Here is a 22,292-nt window from a genome sequence, read left to right as displayed (position 1 = left end):
AGGGGAGGGGAGGGGCTGCCTGCAGTGACTGAGCCATGAACAGTGGACGGACAAATGATCAGTGAACAGCTGAAAGATGCCCTGCACTCCTCCAAGCAGGCGAACCGTGTTTAGGGGATCCGTGGCACAGACATCTCAGATACCCAGAGCTGGGAATGTGGGTGGCACCTTCCCACTTTGAAACCCTCAACGTGGTGGCTTACCTGGGCCCGCCGATAGTACTGCTTTGTGATGGTCTGGTATCTCTCCTGCCCTGCAGTGTCCCTGTGGGAGAAAGCCAGTCCCTCAGAGGAGCAGGGACCATGGGAACAGACAGGGAGGGGAAGAGCAGAGCTGTCCTCTTACAGGAACAACTGGGGAGCTGCAGGGTGAAAAACCAGGGGTGCTTGGATCCCCATGGGGATCTGCAGCCAGAGGCCTGGTCATCTGTGCTGGTGCTGACCAGGCCTTCAGGGCCTTGGTCCTTCCTGCCAACTGCCCTCCTGGCAGACACCAGAAGCCAAAGCCAGAACAGGCCTTGGACACCTCTCTGGAATCTGGCCACTGTGGCCAGATTTGTTTGGATGGGAGTTGGCAGGGGATGCTGCCACACCCCCAGTCCCTATGGGGCCTCTGAAGGCAGTGCCCATACTGCTGTGGAATTGAGAGGGAGCTCTAAACCCTGGCAAAGGCAGTGCTTCCAAGACTCAGGCAGAGAGCCACAGCAGCACCCTCTGCTACTGTGGAAACTGCACCGTGCTGTCCTGAGGAACTCTCTCAGGGTCTCCCCCTAAATGATCGGGGGGTGTAGCCTCCTTCCTTCCAATCTTAACACTGTGGCACAGCCCAAGGGCAGAGCCTAATCCTGAGACAAATTCCCCATGGTTAGTGTGCCAGTTCCTTCTCATTCCTGCCCTTTGGTGCTTATAGTCAATCCCATAAAGTTTCTTAGAGGTTGGAGATTAAGGCTCCTAGGAAGAGATGGGCTTCTGAGACTTTGCTTCTCTCCATCATAGAGGTGGCCAGTTATCCCAGGTGAAGCCTAGGAATTTTACACATGGCAGGGGCAGCTAAGGAGCAGCCCGAGGTACTCTCCTCTTACATCTGCCTCCTCCTCCTCCCTGCCAACTCACCAAATCTGTATCCGCACTTTGATGCCATCTACCTCTATGGTCTTCATCTTAAAGTCAACACCTGGAGAAAGGAAGAAAGCAAGAAAGTTAGAAAGGGCACCTATGAGAAATGAACAGGAAAGGACCATGCAATCAATCACACTTGAAAGGTTTCCTTTCAGTTTAATTTGGCAAAGGGATGAAGTAATGTAAAGGCCTTCTTTAAGCAGGAACTGACCTTAAGTATCTGAAGCTTTGAAAGGGGCTTTCCTTCCTCCCTGAGCTGAAAGTTGCCAAAAGTAAAGGGCCTGGGGGACCAGGAGGAGGAGAGTGAATCTGGGGACATCTACTTCATCACTGCCTTACTCAACAGACTTAAAACATGTCTCATTCTAGTCATGTGTGAAGTCTTCCTATTTATACTTCTGGAGTGAATGCTGTATTTATCCTTCCTGAAATTCTAATCTCTAGGAATAGCAACCCGCATTATTTGCCTGCTTTCTTCCCTCTCTCTCTCTGCCTTGTTAATAACCAGAAGGGGTCATAGTGCCAGACCGTGGAGAGAGGAGGGCTCTTCCAACCCGTGATCGTACCTGAAGCCTCAGCACCCAGCCAAGGCCCACCAAAAAGAAGGCCTCATGCATCTTGGTTGCTGACTCACCCATTCACCACAGGAGGTGCTGTGGTTGACTAGAAGGAGCATGGGCTTTGGCGTCAGGCCTGAGCTTATCTCCTCACTCTGGCCACTCATAACTCATTGCTATAACATCAGGCACCTTGCTTCACTGAGCCTCCATTTCCGCCTCAGTAAATGTCTTCATCAGGGACGTTACCAGTATCTCAGACGGTTGCTGAGGGGGCCAGATGAGATACAGCACCTGACCCAATTGACTACAGCTGTCATGAGCTAGTGCAGGGCTGGGTACATGCGGGTGCTTGTGAGTGACTGTCATAGGACCAAATGAAGAGGCAGTGGCATGGCATGTCACTGCGAGAGGGAGAGGAAGCACAGAGTTCCCATGCTTCTTCATCCAAGGGCTGGAGGAGCTAAGCTGCCACGAGACACAAGAAACACAAGGGATTTGACAAACATGTCCAGGGCAGAAACATATTGGAGAAATCTGCAGCAAGAGAAGTCAGCACCACCAGCAGTAGCCAGCTTGACTCTGAGTGACAACAGAGAGATGAGGGAGGTTGTTTTGCTCACCGTGCCTCTCCTCAACCCTAACTATACCCAGGCACTATGCCCAGGGATTCAAGAGCTACGTCTGGTGGGTGAATTAAGCTTACGTCTTTGTGTACTCCCTGGAGCAAGGTCAGGAGTGGCAGGATCAGCCACGAGTTTCAGATGGGAATATGGTAGACTTCTGAACCGTGTACCACCAGCTGCACTGCCCAGCCCAGGAGGCCTGAAGGTGCCAGCATCCCCATCACCACTGCCACTCCACCTCTGCATCAGTTATTTGCCAAATGGGAGACATCTTCCCTTATCCGTGCTGTCCCCAGCTTTCTACAAAGGCAAACAAATTAAATTCTGTCTTTCCTTCCCACCATCAAGACCAATCATCATTTAATTACAAGGGGAAAAAGATGCAGAACAGACAACCTGAACTAAATCGATTTGGTCAGACGTGAATCATTTTTCGCCTGCCCAAGCTGATTCATATCCATTGAGCTGTACTTTTCCAAATGGGCAATGCCTGGCAGCCATTCTTCCGTGTGTGCAGAGAAAGAGTGAAGAGGAGGAGGGAAGAAGGAAGGAAGGAAGGAAGGAGAGAGGCATCAGGCCATGGGAGGCAGTAGTCTGCTTATTCCTGCCTGGATCAGTAGTTATCAGGCACCTGTTTCTCCCCAGTACCTGGCATAGAAGGGAATCAAGACATTCTTGTTTCATGATATAGCACCTTCTCCCAAGAAGAACAAGAAATTTTCTCCAATTTGTAATATACCCGGTTTATCCTCACACTAGCCTAGCAAACCTGGCCAAGGACAGTGCCTTGTGCAAAGCCATCACAAGGGGGACAGGAAGAGAGAAGGTTTTATTTCCTTTATCCCACAAACACTTACGGGAACTTCCTATGTGCCCTGCGTAGTGCTCAGTGCAAACAGAGCAGTGAAAAAGATGTGGCCCCTGCCCCCAGAGAGCCTAGCGGAAAGGAAACAAGGGCTCAGAGAGGTCAATGGCTAGCCAGGGTCAGCACAGCACGTGCAGAGATTCCAACACAGGTCCAGCTATGCCAGAGCCCATTCTGCCCCTTGCACTGGTTCTTAGGGGAGCGAGAGGAGAGTCATGTGTAGTTGGCTAGGCATGGAAGCCCTAACTGCTTAGTTTCCTGTTTGCCTGTGGATGCTTGAGAAGGACTTTGCTAGGAGAGGAACTTCCAATATTAAGGTGAATTTTTCCCTGTGAGAGAAGAGGGGATGGAGGGAGACACGAAAGCAGGCAACTGTCCCCAGAGACAGGACTGACAAGGAGACAGGGTACTCCACCGGAAGTGAGGCTGGGTGGTGACTCCTTCCCTCCTCCCTTACTTCTTAGCTATGTGGCAGGGGACCAAGGCTGGGGAATTTTGGGGCTCACAGCACTCCGCGGCCTCACCCACACCCCACCATCTTGCAACCTAGGTCTCACTGGCCACCTGGGAACGTGTTTTATTCACCTTTTGGCTATCCATATGCATTCACATATGATGGAAGAAACAGACTAAGTCTATGTCTTCTGAAGGATTTTCCTTCCTCCCTCCCCACCCATACAACCTTACTTAAATTTAAAAAAAGGTTAACAGCCCAAGGATCTTCAAGAGGAATCTATTGCTTCTGCGCTCTGTTCCCACACAGCCTGGGCCTTCTGCTGTGTCCACCTACCAGTCAAGCCCTGGCCCCAGTAACCCGTGCCCATCGTGGCTCCTTCCCTCTCCCTCCGTGGCTGTTGGTTTTTTCCACTGCTGAGCACTGCAGGACAAAGTCAAAACACTGGCCTTATTGAGGCCTCTGCAGACGGATGCTTTCTCACCTTGGCCAGCCCTCACAGCTGCTTAGCAAACTGTTTATTCACATACATGTTTACCTATCACTGTCCTCCCACTGAAGGCTTCAGCTCCAGGGCACCCCCTCCCCACCCCTGCTCCCCACCCTTGTACTCTCAGCTGTTTTATGGCCCAGATGAATGCCTTTCCTCTGAAGCCACCTCCTTTCTTCAGGTTTTCCTCTGTTCTCTCTGCCTTCCCTCAGGGAAGAGTCCTCTATCCACATCTCGCCTCTTTTGGGTCCTCATCAGCCCCACCTGGGTGTACACCCAGAGAGTCAGCCCTTTTTGTTGAATCTTTAGTATCCGTGGGAAGAAGAGATATTCTCCATCTATCTCTGCCTCCAGTGGTTTAACATTCTGGCACTTCTAAGGGCATATTTCTCAAATTTCCAGGTGCATGAGAATCACGCAGGGATTGAGTTAAAATGCAGATTCTGATCCGGTAGGTGTGGGGCAAGGCCTGAGACGCTGCAGGAAGCTCCCAGGTGAAGATGATGCTACTGCCCACATATTGCCTGAGTAACAAGCTGTTCTCAAAGAGTGTCCCTGGACCCGCAACATCAGCATCACCTGGGACTTATTAGAAATGCAAATTCCGGCCACATGCAGTGGCTCACACCAGTAATCCCAAGACCTTGGGAGGCTGAGGCGAGTGGATCACCTGAGGTCAGGAGTTTGAGACCAGCCTGGCCAACATGGCGAAACCCCCGTCTCTACTAAAAATATGGAAATTAGCTGGTCATGCTGGCAGGCACCTGTAATCCCAGCTACTCAGGAGCGGGTTTGGGATGCGGGGCTGAGACAGGAGAATCGCTTTAACCCGAGAGGTGGAGGCTGCAGTGAGCTGAGATCGTGCCACTGCACTCCAGCCTGGGCAACAGAGCAAGACTCTGTCTCAAAAAAAAAAAAAAAAGAAGAAGAAAAGAAAAAGAAATTATTGGGCCTTACCTCAGACGTATAGAATCAGGCCCTCTAGGTATGGGGCCCCGCAGTCAGTTTCAATAAGCTCTCCTGGTGATTCTCACACATGCATAAGTTTGAGAACTACATTTGGACAAAAGTTTTGCACCTGAAGTGTCAAGAGAGGGAGCACAAGAGTTCTCTGTTTCTCAGTGTGTGCTTTGCAGAGCTTCAGCTTTAGAATCACCTAGGGTGACTTTTTTTTTTTTTTTTTTTTTGAGACAGAGTCTCGCTCTGTCACCTAGGCTGGAGTGCAGTGGCCAGATCTCAGCTCACTGCAAGCTCCGCCCCCTGGGTTTACGCCATTCTCCTGCCTCAGCCTCCCAGGTAGCTTGGACTACAGGCGCCCGCCACCTCGCCTGGCTAGTTTTTTGTATTTTTTAGTAGAGACGGGGTTTCACCGTATTAGCCAGGATGGTCTCGATCTCCTGACCTCGTGATCTGCCCGTCTCGGCCTCCCAAAGTGCTGGGATTACAGGCTTGAGCCACCGCGCCCAGCCACCTGGGGTGACTTAAAACAAAAACAAAAACAATGACCTTGACTTGCCTAGACCTACTGAATCATAATTTGAGGGTGAGGGCCAGAAACCTGTATTTTTAACAGCACTGTGGGTAATACTAGATAGAAGAAGGTTCAAGAGCTATATATGTCATGGAAGAAACATCCATTGGCCTGGAGTCAGAAAGACCTGGTCCAAATCCTGGTTCTGACACTTGCTGTGTAACTTCAGGCAAGTCTTAACTTCTCCTAGCTTCGTTTTTTTTTTTTTTTTTGAGATGGAGTCTCACTGTGTTGCCAGGGATGGAGTGCAGTGGTGCAACCATGGCTCACTGCAGCCTCAATCCTCCAGCACTCAAGAGATCCTCCCATCTCAGCCTCTGGGTAGCTGGGACTACAAGTGTGCACCACCATGCCCAGCTAATTTTTTTTTTTTTAGTTTTTGTAGAGATGAGGTCTCCCTGTATTGCCTAGACTAGTCTTGAACTCCTGGGCTCCAGTGATCCTCCCGCCTCAGCTTCCCACAGTGCTGGGATGATAGGCATGAGCCTCTGCACAAGGTCCATTTTCTGAAGTGTAGAAGGAGAATACCACTTCCCTCCCAAGGACTGTGGTGGGATAAATTAAATGATGTCTGTGAAGCACTGACAGTGTAGTCCTCTCACTCCTACCTTCCCTCTGCTGAATAAAGGCTTCCTGGGGAGTCAGGAAAACCAGCCCAGAGAACCCTGAAGTGGAAGGCATTAGAGTCCCGGTCCCTGCTATCCAGCTACCCTTGCCAGCCAAGGGACTACAGCATCAGCAGCATCAGAGTGTGTGTGAGAAATGCACATTCTCAGGGTTCGCCCAGCCCTACTCACTCTTTGGCACAAGGAAGTTTCAGAACCACACCCAGGTGCATAGTGCTTATCTTTATAGCACACCCCTGAGCTATGGAATCCCTCAGCTCTTACGCGGGTCCCATGAAGTAGGCAGAAGTAGGTATTATCATCGTGAGCCACAGGGAAGCCAAGTAACGGACTCATGTTCCCACATCCCACAGCTGAGCTGGATGGGAAAGGTGGTCTCTTAAAACCTACCCAGGGTATACTTCACTCGGCCAGAGGCTTCCCAACCCTGGGAGGCTGAAGAATCTTACCGCCTTTTCCCGCACATCCTGGCATACCTGATACCTTTTCTTTTTTCTTGATGGAGTCTTGCTCTGTCACCTAGGCTGAAGTGCAATGGCTCGATCTCAGGTCACTGCAACCCCTGCCTCCTGGGTTCAAGTGATTCTCCTGCCTCAGTCTCCTGAGTAGCTGGGATTACAGGCACCCAACACACCCAGCTAATTTTTTGTATTTTTAGTAGAATCGGGGTTTCACTGACATTATGCAGCATCTAGAAGTGAGGCAGGGGGCACACGGGGAGAAGCCTGCTGCTATGGTCTGAAGGTCTGTGTTCCTCCAGAATTCCCATGTTGAAACTTAATTCCCAGTAAAGTGCTGGTGGGAGGTGAGGACTTTGGGAGGTGACTCAGTCGTGATGTGAGAGCCCTTATGCGTGGGACTAATGCCCTTATAAAAGAGGCCTGAGGGAGTTGTTCCCTCTTCGGCCATGTGAGGATGGAGCTAGAAGGTGCCACCTTTGTCACAGAGACTTCTGGTGTCAGCCTTCACCAGACGCTGAATCTGCTGGCACCCTGATCTTGGACTTCCCAGCCTCCCAAACTGTGAGCAACACATTTCTCTTGCTTTAAATTACTCAGCTAAAGGCATTTTGTTACAGCAGCCAGCCCTAACTGACTAAGACACCCACCATAGCCTATTTTCTCCTTGCTCCTTGGCATGGTTCATGATTCCAGTAAGTTCATATTCATCACCCTGACAGTGTCCCTGTAAGACAGTCTACTTCCTTTCTCGGGTACAGAAAGAAATAGGGCACAGAAGTGTTAAGAAACAAGCAAACCACCTCTACACAGCTCTGGCAGAGGTTCTCGGAGATGCTAGGAACCCCAGGAGGAGAAAGTCAGAAAGACGGGCCCTCTCCCAACCAGGTACCCAAAGCATGGAGAGCAGCTGATTGTTTTTCCCGGCACATCAGATATGCCCATCATGGTGCCAGCCACACCCTGTGGACCTTTCTGGCTAGAACAACTCAGCCCCAAACCTCAGCTCAGAGAAGCAGGGCTGGGTGCAGCATGTTTTTTGTGGAGAAGCAGGTTCACACTGGACCATTAACAGGTTTGCTGGTGACCCACAGGGTGACCTGGCCAGCAGAGGCAAGGAAGCTTAGCTAAGCCAATCAAACCAGCTCACTCCAGGCGGGGCAGAGGGGATGACCAGTTGGTAATGAGCAGGGCATGAGGTAGACAAACATGCAGAAAGAAGCAGAGAGGCCTAAGGATGATGAACATGCTGACTGCAGCTGGGGCTGGGGACAGTGGATCCTAGCACAGCCACGGGTCCGGACCAGACTCCAAGTTCAGCCCATGGGTATCCGCAGAGCACATGCACCTTTTCTTAGTGAACCTGAAGTGCCTCAGGATTGGCCACTGCTGCCTAATGGCTCCCCCAAGCTGGTGGGCTAGATGCTTCAACAAGGGGGCTGGAAGGAAGACCCCTAAACCATCGCTCCCTGCCCTTACTGCCCCTATTTTAGTCTTCTAGTCTCAATTACACAAAAAGAACCTAAGGGGCAGAGAATACATTTTGTGGTTGACAAAGCATTTGTTTTGTTTGCTTGTTTTTTAAATCTCTGCCACATAGTGCCAGCATAGTGCCAGGCATAAAGAAGCAATTCCGCCAGGCGTGGTGGCTCAAGCCTGTAATCCCAGCACTTTGGGAGGCCGAGACAGGCGGATCACGAGGTCAGGAGATCAAGACCATCCTGGCTAACACGGTGAAACCCCGTCTCTACTAAAAATACAAAAAAACTAGCCGGGCGAGGTGGTGGGCGCCTGTAGTCCCAGCTACTCGGGAGGCTGAGGCAGGAGAATGGCGTAAACCCGGGAGGCGGAGCTTGCAGTGAGCTGAGATCTGGCCACTGCACTCCAGCCTGGGCGACAGAGCGAGACTCCGTCTCAAAAAAAAAAAAAAAGAAGCGGCCGGGCGCGGTGGCTCAAGCCTGTAATCCCAGCACTTTGGGAGGCCGAGACGGGCGGATCACAAGGTCAGGAGATCGAGACCATCCTGGCTAACACCGTGAAACCCTGTCTCTACTAAAAAATACAAAAAAAAAAAACTAGCCGGGCGAGGTGGCAGGCGCCTGTAGTCCCAGCTACTCGGGAGGCTGAGGCAGGAGAATGGCATAAACCTGGGAGGCGGAGATTGCAGTGAGCTGAGATCCAGCCACTGCACTCCAGCCTGGGCAACAGAGCCAGACTCCATCTCAAAAAAAAAAAAAAAAAAAAAAAAGAAGCAATTCCAGGCTGGGCATGGTGGCTCAAGCCTGTAATCCCAGCACTTTGGGAGGCCGAGACGGGCGGATCACGAGGTCAGGAGATCAAGACCATCCTGGCTAACACGGTGAAACCCCGTCTCTACTAAAAACTACAAAAAACTAGCCGGGCGAGGTGGCAGGCGCCTGTAGTCCCAGCTACCCGGGAGGCTGAGGCAGGAGAATGGCGTGAACCTGGGAGGCGGAACTTGCAGTGAGCTGAGATCCGGCCATAGCACTCCAGCCTGGGTGACAGAGCGAGACTCCGTCTCAAAACAAACAAACAAACAAAAAAGAAGCAATTCCAAAACAAATTCCAAATAAATAAATAAATAGGCCAAGCACAGTGGCTCACACCTGTAATCCCAACATTTTGGGAAGACGAGGTGGGAGGATTGCTTGAGCCCAGGGGTTCAAGACCAGACTGGACAAGAAAGTGAGACCCTATCTCTAGAAAAAATTAAACAAACAAACAAAAACCCAGGTGTGATGGTGTCCACCTGTAGTCCCAGCTACTTGGGAGACTGAGGCAGGGGGATCACTTGAGTCTGGGAGGTTGAGGCTGCGCTCCAGCCTGAGTGACAGAGCAGGACCCTGTCTCAAAAGAAAGAAAAAAAAGCAATTCCATGAGGGGGATCTCCCCCCAACCCCAGAGAGCATAAGAAGGGCTGTGTGCCTGAGGCTTAAGAGCAGGGGGACGTGTCCTGCCACCTGATGCCTCACAGACATTGGCAAGAAAAGCTCCTCAGTGAAGTGATGGTGCCATGCAACCATGGCCTGAGGCAGCCCGGGCCCCATCCTCGTCCTGCTGTGACTCTGGCTGTGTGGCAGCTGCCAGGCCACAACTGGAGCCCAAGGGTGCTGGGAGAGTGTTGCTGTTGGAGAACTGGGAAGACAGGCAGGGCCCTCCTCTGGGCACCGGGGGCAGGGGCAGGATAGAGGGATGTAACAGGGGAGACACCCGGCACTCACGTGGCTCCTAAGCTAGCTCGCCTTGGGTAGGCAAACAGGGAAGAACTTGGTGCCTCCCCAGTTCAGCAGTGGAGGTGCTGTGATGCTTACAGAAAGGAGGAGGCAGGGCACATCCACGCTAAAGAACACTCCTTCCCATCACTGTCTCCCTCCCTAGAAAGCCCTAGAAAACATGGAGGAAGTATGGCTCAAGACACAGAGTGGCCTGGCCATTAAGAGCACAAATAGGAGGTCAAGTTTGGTTCCAGTCCTGCCTTTATCACTCATTACCTGCACGGTGTTGGGGAAGCCAGTTAGCCTATCTTTGCCTCAGTTTCCTCACCTGTAAAGTGGGGGTGACAGAGAATTCTCAGAGAAATTTTTTTGAAGATTGTGAGATAAGGTGTGAAACCCGTAACACAGGGTCTGGCACACGGAGCTTTATGAAATGTTAGCAGAAGCAGCTGTCAGGCCCCCTTAGGGAAAGATGAGATTAGCGAGCGCAGAGCTGCAGGAGGGGAAATGGAAAGAGCTCTAGGATATAGAAGGAGGCTTATGTTGGGGAGAGGAAGGAGAGTGGGGCAGAGATGAAGCCCGAGCCAACACTCAGCTGGAATGTTTCAATGAAAAGAGGAAATGACGCCCCCTGTGGGCCCAGATGGCTTCCAGAGTCTGGCTACAACCTAAATTCTGGCACAGGTAAGGTGTGCCTACTAGCGGGCCAGCACCTCATGGGTTAAGGGCAGGTGCCAGCTTGCCTGCCTGCCAGCCAAGCACCACCTGCTTCAGTGGAAACAGGGCTGCCTCTGGGTGCCAAATGTTATCACCAGGATCAATCACAGCCCAAAGGACCAGCAGTGCGACCTGAGCTTTTCATTAGTAATGAGACTCCACAATGAAGAACAACCTAATACACCTGAAACCCAAGGCAGACACCCAATCCCCGGGGCCAGGCCAGCTCCAGTTACCAAGCACAGGTCCCAGGAGTGCCCCAGCCCCTCCCACTGCAGGAAACCAGCATGTGCAGGCCGTGTGCACCTCCTGTGGGTTGTGGCAGGAGGTCACCTCTAAAGAGGTCACCCTGTGCAACCCTAAAACACCAGAAAAGACCCCATTCACACAGGGATCCCGGAAGCTGATATGGTTTAGCTGTGTCCCTACCCAAATCTCATCATCTCTGGTGTATGCAGAGATGAGGCGTCAGTGCCTTAGACTAAGGTCCCTGTTGCCTGTTGTTCAAGGTCAGAGCTGGTATCAGATGATGCCCATCAGCTCAGCCAGGTTGCTGGAGTGACCCTCCAGGGCCACCTCTGCAGCAAGGGCACTCTGGAGTAAGGAATCTCTAGGGCTCAAGCACTCCCTCCAGCCTCATCATCTTAAGAGTCTCAAGCCCGGGCATGGTGGCTCACACCTGTAAACCCAGCACTTTGGGAGGCCAAGGTGTGAGGATCACTTGAACCCAAGGAGTTCAAGATCAGTCTGGGCAACATAATGAAACCACGTCTATGCAAAAAATTTAAAAAATTAGCCAGGTGTGGTGGTACACACCAGTGGGCCCAGCTACTCAGAAGACTGAGGTAAGAGGATCACCTGAACCTGAGCCCAGGAGGCTGAGGCTGCAATGAGCTGAGATCACGCCACTGCACTCCAGTCTGGGAGACAGTGCAAGACTCTGTCTTAAAAAAAAAAAAAAAAAAAAACAGGCCAGGCGTGGTGGCTCATGCCTGTAATCCTAGCATTTTGAGAGGCCGAGGCAGGTGGGTCACCCGAGGTCAGGAGTTCGAGACCAGCCTGGCCAACATGGCGAAACCTCATCTCTACTAAAAATACAAAAATTAGCCAGGCGTGGTGGCAGGCTCCTGGAATCCCAGCTACTCGGGAGGCTGAGGCACAAGAATCACTTGAACCTGGGAGGCAGAGGTTGCAATGAGCCAAGACTGTGCTACCGCACTCCAGCCTGGGGGATACAGTGAGACTCTGTCTCAAAAAACAAAACAAACAAACAAATGAACAAACAAAAAACAGTCCTAAGAAACCAATACTACCTATAACTTCCCTCAGGGAAGAATGGAAGTCCTCTAGGAAAATTCATTCATTCATTCCTTCATTTGTTCATTCATTCATTCAAACTGTTATTGAATGCTTACAATGTGCCAGGAACTAAGCTAGGTACTAGAAGACAAGCTATGAACAGCACAGAAAGATCCTTTTCATCAGAGCTTCATTCTAGTGGGGAAGACAGATATAAGTAATGAATACCTAATTTCAGAGAGCCATATGTGATAAGAAGCAACTGCAGGATAAAGTAGAGAGTGAGGAGACTCCAAGCACAAGTGACTTTAGACTGGCTGGCCAGAGAAGACATTTTAAAGGAGGTAACATTCGAGCTGAGACCTGAACGACAAGAAGGTACCAGCAGGGAGATCCAAAGAATCAGGTAGAAGCAGCAGCAAAGATCCTGTGGCAGGACACATTTCAGTCAAACTCACAATTCCTAGGAAGAGGGTCAATGGTACTGTCTCCTTTGTTACCAAAGGGGAACTGCAGCAAGGCCCCTCCCTTCTCTCAGGTCTTGTGGGGACCCTCACATGTGCACCTGCATCTGTACTGTTTACTGCGTGTCTTCTAGCATCTGGCCTAGTTCCTGGAACACAGTCAGCATTCAATAGCACTTACACTTGTCTGGAGGCGCAAACCTGAAGAATGCACCAAGAAACTTCTCAAATGCCAGTAAGGCCAACTTCAGAACTCCCCGCTCCTATGTGATGCTGAGATCTCTATACACTGAATAAATGCCATGCGTAAAGCCCACCGTTCCTGTGTACATAGTAGGTACATAGTAAGTATATGGAGTAGATAATCAGGATCAGAGTTCCCCTTCCCCCACTTTTTTTTTTTTTTTTGAGACAGGGCCTCACTCTGTCACCCAGGCTGGAGTGCAGTGGTACGATCTCGGCTCACTGCAACCTCCAACTCCTGTGTTAAAGTGATTCTCCTGCCTCAGTGTCCCAAGTAGCTGGGACTACAGGCATGCTCTATCACACCCAGCTAATTTTTGTATTTTTAGTAGAGATGGGGTTTCACCATGTTGACCAGGCTGGGTCTTCCCCTTGCTTTTCCCACTGCCTTTTGCACAGACCTCGCTAGAGCCTTGGTGACATGTGCAGTGTGCTCCAGCCACCCCATCTCACTCCCCACTGGCAGCTCCTGGAACTGGGTGTCGCCTCCCTAAGCCTGCTACTTAGGCCAGCGGGCACCACAGAGGCAGCCAATACCCACCAGGCTACTGACCACTCACTCCTCCAGCCTCTTTCTCAGGCAGGGCTGTGCTGACTGGTAGCAAAAGGTTCAGGGAAGAAGAGACTGGGACATGAAGACTCAGAAGCAAACATCTTAGAAGGGGGCTTCCAGATGCACCTGCGCTCACCCACAGTCAGCAAAGCAATCTCCTAGCAAGGGGCTTCTTGAACTTCAGCTGCTATGACCATGGTATAGCTACTCCAGCTGGCCCCAGCAAAGCTGAAGAGGAGCAGCCCCCCTCGACGTGTTCTCCACAGCACCTCCTACAGGGAAGAGCATGTGTGCTTCCCCCACCCCCATGGCCCCCGGAGACTCCTGCTTCGTCTTCCAGACTCCACTCAAATGTCACTTCCTCTTCGAAGACTTCACCAGCCTCCCCGGGAGGGATTTCTCCCTCCTCTGTGATTCCAAATCATCCTGACATTTCTTTGGCATAATATTCTGCTTGTTTGGATGTCTGATTCCCAGCTACACTGCCAGCTCCCAGAGGGCAAAGCAGCATCCTGTTCATTTCAGACTCTCACTGCCTAGCAGCAGGTAGATCACTAAATATTCAACAAAGTTGAGTAAATAAAAACAAAAATGAGGCCGGGCGCGGTGGCTCAAGCCTGTAATCCCAGCACTTTGGGAGGCCGAGACAGGTGGATCACGAGGTCAGGAGATCGAGACCATCCTGGCTAACACGGTGAAACCCGTCTCTACTAAAAAATACAAAAAAATTAGCCGGGCGAGGTGGCGGGCGCCTGTAGTCCCAGCTACTCGGGAGGCTGAGGCAGGAGAATGGCGTGAACCCGGGAGGCGGAGCTTGCAGTGAGCTGAGATCTGGCCACAGCACTCCAGCCTGGGCGGCAGAGCGAGACTCCGTCTCAAAAAAAAAAAAAAAAAAAAAATGAATGAGCGAGTGAATAAATGAGTGAATGAAGTCAGCACATACCTAGAGAAAAGATGGGCAAAGAGAAAATTTTAATCAGGGAAGAACAATTAGAAAATAACCCACTTTTAGGCCGGGCACGGTGCCTCACACCTTTAATCCCAGCACTTTGGGAGACCGAGGTGGGCAGATCACGAGGTCAGGAGATCGAGACCATCCTTCCTGGCCAACATGGTGAAACCCGTCTCTATTAAAATACAAAAAATTAGCGTGGTGGTGTGCACCTGTAGTCCCAGCTACTCAGGAGGCTTAGGCAGGGGAATCACTTGAACCTGGGAGGTAGAGGTTGCAGTGAGCTGAGATCTCCACTGCTCTTCAGCCTGGTGACAGAGCAAGACTCTGTTTCAAAAAAAAAACAAAGAAAGAAAAGAAAAGAACCCACTTTTTTTGTTTTTGTTTTTGAGAGTGAGTCTCACTCTGTCACCCAGGCTGGAGTGCAGTGGCACGATCTTGGCTTGCTGCAACCTTCACCTCCCAGGTTCAAGCAGTTCTCCTGCCTCAGCCTCCCGAGTAGCTGGGATTACAGGCACCTGCCACAACACCCGGCTAATTTTTTGTATTTTTAGTAGAGATGAGGCTTCGCTATGTTGGCCGGGCTGGTCTCAAACTCCTGACCTTGTGATCCGCCCACCTCAGCCTCCCAAAGTGCTGGGATTACAGGAGTGAGCCACCGCACCCGGCCATAACCCATATTTTAAAGCCAACTGTTAGCCCTTTCTATAGTTCATGGTGCCATGGTCACAGAGTTCTCAGTAATTTTTTTTTTTTTTTTTTTTTTCCTGAGACAGGGTCTCACTCTGTCACCCAGGCTGGAGTACAGTGGTATGATCACAGCTCACTGTAGCCTCCAACTCTTGGGCTCAAGCAGTCCTTCCACTTCAGCCTCCCGAGTAGTTAGGACTACAGGCACATGCCACTATGACCAGTTAATTACAAGTTTTGTTTGTTTGTTTGTTTTTTAAGAGATGGGGTTGGCCAGGTGCAGTGGCTCACTCCTGTAATCCCAGCACTTTGGGAGGCCGAGGCAGGTGGATCACCTGAGGTCAGGAGTTCAAGACCAGCCTGGCCAACATGGCAAAACCCTGTCTCTTCTAAAAATATAAAAAATTAGCCAGGCATGGTGGCAGGTGCCTGTAATCCCAGCTACTCAGGAGGCTGAGGCAGAAGAATCGCTTGAACCCGGGAGACGGAAGTTGCAGTGAGCCGAGATCGAGCCATTGCACTCCAGCCTGCGCAACAGAACTAGACTTCGTCTCAAAAAAAATAATAAATTAATAAAATAAAATAAAACAGGGCTGATGATTAGCCCTTTCCTCCTCAGTGGGAGGAATTACGTGTCCAGGAAGCCCTGTGTTCCCCTTGACGAAGCTCACTGATCAGAGAGAAAACCCTAGGAGAGGGCAGAGGCCTATACAGAAAACTGGCAGTTTCACAGGGAAACCGGTGCAAAGATTGGATTACAGAAGAAGGCACTCTGAGAAGAGCTGGCAATCAGGGTAGAAGGATAATGGCCAAATATTAGCTTTCATGTTATAAAGCTCATCACCAGCCTGTTTGGGGAGCAGGGAGAAGGAAGGAGGAGGAGGAGGAAGGAACAGAAACCAGGGAGTGCAGGGAGGCGGAAGGAACTGGTGCTCCCAGCTGTGGGTGCATCTGCGGATCTGTGAACGTGGCACAGAGGCAGAGCAGCGGAAACCCTCTGCGGGCTTCAGATATGTTCCTTCCCAAGGTCATGTCCTTGGGGAAGGGGTGGGAGGCCAGGTCTGTGCCTGTGTCAGGAGGAGAAACAGAGGCCTGAGGCAGAGTGACACCTGGCAGGGGCCCAAGCCTTGAGACAAGGCCACCCCATCCTCTCCTCTCAGGTTACCCCACTGCTTCACACCTCCTCACCACCTCACTCTTCCTTCTCAGACCCTGGCACTGCCAGGGGAAGGGGGGTACTAGAGCAGAAACTGAAATGAGATACAGCTTCCTATGCATTCCCCTGGAATGTAAGCCAGCTCCTTGGTTTCTCTCTGTTTTGGTCACCACTGTATCCCCAAATCTTAGCATGGCACCTGGCATGTAGTTGGTGCCCAGTGAAGAGCACCTGAATGACTGAGGGTACAAGTGGTGGATATGCAGGATGACCTCCCAGCACACTAACAGTGTATTCATCTCTACAACATTCTTATAGCTAGGAATAATAATAGCTGGGCGTGGTGGTGTGCACCTGTAATCCCAGCTACTCAGGAGGCTGAGGCAGGAGAATCACTTGAACCCGGGACACAGAGGTTGCAGTGAGCCGAGATTGTGCCACTGCACTCCAGCCTGGGCGACAGAGCGATACTCCATCTCAAATAAATAAATAAATAAATAAAGATAATATAATGATAGCATCTATTATTTTATTGAGGGCTCTGCCAAGTGCTTCGTGCGCTAGGCTCTATAATCTTCACAACAATCTTTAAGAAAGACTCTGTTACCGTCTTCAATTTACAGATGCAGAAATGAAGCACAAAGATGTCATCAAAGTGGCTGAAGGTCACAGGGCCAGTAAGGCCACGGGAAATGTTCATGTTAATCTGGGCTCTTTCCATTCTGCTAACTGCTTCTCACCTTCCCTTCCTTTCTGGGTACCAGGGGAACAGAGTAGATAGAGACTGGTCTCAGGCTGCCTGAAGGCTGACACAGACCCAGCCCTGACCCTCTCACAACATCACACTGCATTTGCCCCCAGCTCCTCTCAGTCTAGAAACCTGCAAACCCCAGGATCCTAGTGTCTAAGCACAGGCCCCAGTGTCTGTTAGGTCACTTGGTTCCAGGCTTGGATCTATCCCCCACCCCCACCCTCTCCCACCTCCTCAGTCACAAGCCCTTGCCCCAGGCAGCCAAGCCAGTCCTGAGAAACTCCCTGAGAAAGGTGACATAGCAGCAGCAACCCAACCTGAGAAAGCACCCTGAAGCCACAGCAGCCCAACTTGTCCAACCAGATCACCCACCTCCTCACCCAGAAGGAGTGCAGCCTGGAGGGTGGCTTTCAAAACCAAAGGTCCAGGGAGTAGGTGACAGGTCTACTCAGGGAAGACTAAGGATGGGAGGGAGAAAACAAACTCCTGAGGGAGTGAGGTAGCTCATGCCTATAATCCCAGCACTTTGGATGGCTGAGGCTAGTGGATCACGAGTCCAGGAGTTCGAGACCAGCCTGGGTAACATAGTGAAACCCCATCTCTACAAAACATACAAACATTAGCTGAATGTGGTGGCATGTGCCTGTAGTCCCAACTCGAGAGGCTGAGGCGGGAGGATTGATTGAGTTTAGGAGATGGAGGCTGCAGTGAGCTGTGATTGTGCCACTGCAGTCCAGATTGGGTGACAGAGTGAAACCTAGTCTCAAAAAAAAAAAAGGAAAGAAAAAGAAAAGAAAACCAACAACTCGTGAGCAGTGTCTTCAGTTTCCATTCGTGGTTTACATCATCTCACTCCTGGCCACCATGCAGAAATGTCCTCAAAGGTCCCCTGAACATAGATGTTCACATGTATGACATCTTCTCCCTACCTGGTCATGGCACAGGTCCCATGAGATTATTTCAGAAGTTGCCAGGTTGATTGGTTTGAACCACTCCCCATTCTGGAGGGAAACTAGAACAGGTGACTGTGTGGAAGTTGGTGTTGGTACCACTGGGGGTGAGGGGCCATTCAGAAGTTCCTCCATGCCCAGATACTACTGCAGCCCCTGACTAGTCTCCCTGCTTCAAGTCTTAACCCCTTCTTCCAGCCAACCTCATTAGTACCCTACTCAAAACCCCTCCTACCATTGCTAAGGTTCATGTTCCACCTCCTTAGCCAGGCTCTCAATGCCCTCTGCCAACTGGTCCCTGGGTTCATTCATTAATTTAACAATAGACATTGAGATCTGCCTGGCCCTGTAGTAGGGACTATGAAAACAATGAGGAATAAGATTTGGTCACACTATCAAGGCACTTATAGTTTGGGAGACAGAGAGAGAAACAGAGGAATGTTCTCGCTTTTCTGAAGAATCCCTTCTGTTGCAGCTAAACTGCCTAGAGCCCCATGGACACCCACTCAATCCCACCTCTGTTATCTCTGCTCATGTTACTCCATCTGCTGCCTTCTGCTGCAGGAACTGACGAGCAGCCCACACTGAGGCCTAGCTTCAGCCTTCCCTGCCGGTTCTAGTCCACGGGGGCCTCTCTCTTCCCTAGCCTCCGACAGCATGGAGTCGTGGGAACAGCACTCACCCATCCCATTCACCGCCCTTCTCCGGCTGCCTCATGGTACATCTTGCATCATAATTTAGCTTCTGATACCCACTGTGAGACCTTCATTAAGAGTAACTATAACGATCATGATCGATCCTTTACATTTGAGGAGTGATTCACCGAGTACTTTCAGATATCTCATTTTGGCACTAGCTCTTTTTTTTTTTTTTTGCCTTTGTCTTGCCTCCCCATCTAGGTTATGGGCTTCTGTGGGCAGGAAACGTAGACTGCGATATGTCTCTAAAATGCCCGGCACAGAGGTTGGTAGTGAATGCTCAATTAATTTTTTAGGATAGTCTTTTGGGGACCCCTCTGCACCAACCCCCAGCCAGGCCAGCACAGCTGCACAGGGAGGAAATGCCTGTGGCAGAGCCAGTGGTGGGGCCACCTGCCAGCCTGCTGGCCAGAAAGATGAAAAGGATAGGGGGAGGGACAGTCAGTGTCTCAGTCTACCAGGGAGGCCTCTCACTGCTCCCTGGCAGATCGCAGGCCATTAAAGTAGAGTACACAGTAAATCACAAAAGTACCCGCCTAGGTGATATCCACATGAGCCAAGAAGCCAAACTATCTTGGCAGTAACTGGTGAATTACCTTGTTTTCTTAATTCACAAAAAAAAAAAAGCCCCTGAGAAAGGTGCCTCGATCAGTGCCCAGCATGGTCATGTAATGTGTTTTAGATAATGCCCAATTTGAGAACAGTGACTGTGGGTATTATTCATCTGGGAATCTCTCGGTCTCAGTGCAGATCCTGGCATACAGGACATGAAATGACTATGACTTGGTAGCACTCATTTCGTTGGCTCCTTGATTTGTCTCCTGGCTGCCCCTTCTACCTCCTTGAGAAACTGTCCATATCACTTAAGGAAAAAGCTTTTCTTGACCATCCAACTCTTTCCTTTAAGTTTTAGTTAATGCTGAAAAACACGCCCAAGATAAGGGAGAATCCCAAGTCCCTTAATAAGCTTTAAATAAGAAAGCATTTAAGATACCCAGCGGGGCAGATTTTAAAAGGCTGGTGTGAAGAAAGACAGATTTCTTTCTATTCCATGGAATCCAAACTCCTAGAATCCTCTGTGTCCTGTAGAAAGGGGAACCTGGCCGTCAGAAGTGGAGGAAGAAATGTGGGAGCCATCTTTAGGTTTTAGGCCAATAAACCAAGGGCCTTGAGGGGAGACAGTGCTGCAGAGACACTCCTACTCAGTTCACTGATTCACCTATGTGCCCAAAGTGGTCTGCCCTGGAGGGTTTGAGGAAGTCCCTGTGGCCTATCTAGTGTTCACCTATTAGCAGAAGGTGTCTAAGAAGGGAGATTACAAGGGGAAGGGACAAGGAGAAGGGTGGATGATTAGGTGTGAGGCAATGGACTCTCTTTAAGGAGAGCACCAGCCTCAGAGGGCCATCCTGGTATTTTAGAAACAGGGGTGGCCTCAAAAAGGAGTGTACATGTCTCCCAGGGAAGGCTGCCTCCCACAGCACTAAGCAGGAGTCCCAGAGCTTCTGAAATGAGGTGGTTGAATGAAACCCTCAAAGGGAAAAGTCCAGGTCACCCGAAGGACTTGGAATGTGACCGGAAGAGCAGATGCAAACAACAGCTCTTCAGGCCAAAGCCAGGGCCTTCCAGGCAGCCCACAGCTCTCTGGAGATAGCTCAGTAGTTCCAAGCACCAGGCCTCTCTCAAAAATAGCCACTCCTAGTTTCCTTAAGGGATAACCCGCCGCCCTTTGTCCCTGAGCCCACAACCTGTCCTCATACACCATCTGGTTCCTCTGCCACTCCCTCCATCACGCCCATGCCTTTCTCCTGCACCTGCCTCTTCCCTGAGTCCTCCGGGCAGGCACACAGCCTTGGTGTCTAGAGGCTCCCCTTCTTTCTGCAATGTCTCTCACCCAAACCACGGCTCAGCCCAAGCTCCTAGGTTTCCTAAGAGTTGGCCTTACAGCTCCTCTGAGAAAGACAGACAAGTTCTGTTCCCTGACCCTAAGTCCTGTCGTTTCACCCTTAAAGTTGGTGAAACAAAGAGAGGAGACCCTAAGAGCACAATGATAATGGCAACAGCAGTAAGAACGATCAGCATTTCTCCAGCCTCACCATGTGTCTGGCTGTGCTACGTGCTTAACAAGCATTATCTTATTTAATCCTGACAACAACTTGGGAGGTAGGTGCCATTATTATACCCATTCTACAGATGAGAAACTAAATAAAGCTCAGAAGTTTAGGCGATATTCAAGGTTGCTTTGCCCCAAAGTGAGGTCTCAGGTCTCTCTGACAATAAAGCTGGCTTCTTAACCATAAGGTTCTGTTCCTCCTGGCTGTATCTATGTGGTCCTACTTCTCTCTCGGCAAGGAATGTGTGTTGGGGGAGGAAGAGGGATGGCGTGGACATGAATCCTCAAGAGGAAGCTGAGAGCTGGGGCCGTCCCTGATGGCAGCAGGGACTTCTAGGAGAGCATTCCAAATGGATGACCAGTCAGCCAGCAGGTGTTTCCAGGGGCCTGGGCAATGCAGAGGCTACTCCAGGGCTGACCCGGGCAAGCAGCTGAGGATGAAATTCTCTTTACTCAGACTTCTCGGGGAGGGGGCCCCTCACAGCCTAGGAGCGGGAGACTGTCTCAGAGGGGAGGCCATGGACCCATTCCTAGAATAGGTGACCCATCATAGTGCTGTCCGGGATGCCACCGGGCCTTGTCCCTCTAACCACAGGCTCCAGCACTGCCAGATGAGAGATGCTCTCAGGCGGGTCCTGCCTGCCCTCTGACCCCTTAGTCTGGGCAGGTATTCCTGACACTCCTCCAACCTCTTTAGACTCCCTCAGAACAGATATCTTGGCTCCTCCTCTTCCCAGGCGCAGGGGCTCCTCACCCTATCTGTGTCCTCCCCCAGGTGTCCCACCTTACCTTCCCAACTCTGCCCTGGAAACTCGATCCTTGGGGCCCTTCCGTACCTCCTCTCTTCTTCCCCCCTTCGCCCCGCGACGGCTCCACCTTGGGTCACCACAGAACCAAGGGCGCCTCAGAGACTCCGGTCTCCACCCTGACCCCCTTTTCCCCAGCACAAGCTTTACTTCCCCTCCCCCTGGGAGTGTGGGGATGTTATTCCAGCGGCTACGATTCTCGCTACCCCAGCTCGGGGTACCCAGGCCTACACCCGCTCCCCTCATCCCCGGTTTCTCGGTTTGATGGGAGGGAAGGCTACCCGGCGAGAGGCGGGAGACGCCACCTTTGGTCCAGACGGCAGGCAGCAGGGACCCCCTCACCTGCCAAAACCTATGCTCACCCCGAGATTCATCCCGGAGTCCGGCCTCCCGCGCCACCGCCTCCAGCCAGAGGGGCTGGCAATTCCTCCCCAGCTGGGGACGGGGGCGGCAGGAAAAGGGGCCGCGGGCGGGGAGGGAGGGGCGCCCCGGGCCACCGCCCCTTACCGATGGTGGAGATGTGCGAGGAGTGGAACTCGTTGTCGGTGAAACGGCACAGCAGGCAGGTCTTGCCCACCCCGGAGTCCCCGATCAGCAGCAGCCGGAACAGCACATCGTACTGCTTCGCCATGGCTGGGGCCGGAGCGGCCGGGGGCTGCGGGCGGGCAGCGGGCTCAGCCCTGCTCCGCCGCTGCCATCGCGGCCCGCGCCCGCCCGGGGACGCTGCGGGCGGCGAGGAGGACGCCGGGCCCGGCCCCCGCGGCGGCCTCGCCCGCCCGCCTGCCCACTCGCTCGCTGGGTGCCGGGAAGAGCGGCTGCGGCGGGAGCCCGGCGCGGCGCCCGCTAGACTCGGCTGGGCTGGCGCGCGGCTGTGGGAGGAGAAAGCGGCGGCGGCCCCTGCCTGCCCCTTCCCCTGCGCCGCCGCCGCCGCCCCGGAGAGAG

At 51.7% G+C, this 22,292-nt stretch overlaps 1 protein-coding gene across 3 annotated transcripts in view; it reads right to left on the bottom strand.

The window, feature by feature from the left end:
- RAB15 (RAB15, member RAS oncogene family) overlaps positions 1-22,292 on the bottom strand; it is a 28,169-nt gene extending 5,877 nt beyond the window's left edge. Inside the window, exons 1-3 of one of the 3 annotated variants that reach the window (XM_033187717.1) lie at positions 21,858-22,292; positions 1,113-1,173; positions 204-264 (exon numbers count right to left, since the gene is read on the bottom strand). In XM_033187717.1, the coding sequence (XP_033043608.1) occupies positions 204-264; positions 1,113-1,173; positions 21,858-21,981 (246 nt within the window). In that variant the 5' untranslated portion in view covers positions 21,982-22,292. Of the gene's footprint in view, positions 1-203; positions 265-1,112; positions 1,174-12,622; positions 12,705-21,333; positions 21,391-21,857 lie in introns of those variants that run through there. The other 2 variants (XM_033187720.1, XM_033187719.1) reach the window with 2 other exon arrangements.

Source organism: Trachypithecus francoisi, unplaced genomic scaffold (genome assembly GCF_009764315.1).
Source record: "Trachypithecus francoisi isolate TF-2019V2 unplaced genomic scaffold, Tfra_2.0 Lachesis_group3, whole genome shotgun sequence".
Taxonomy (NCBI): domain Eukaryota; kingdom Metazoa; phylum Chordata; class Mammalia; order Primates; family Cercopithecidae; genus Trachypithecus; species Trachypithecus francoisi.
This window is presented reverse-complemented; position numbering and strand designations above follow the sequence as displayed.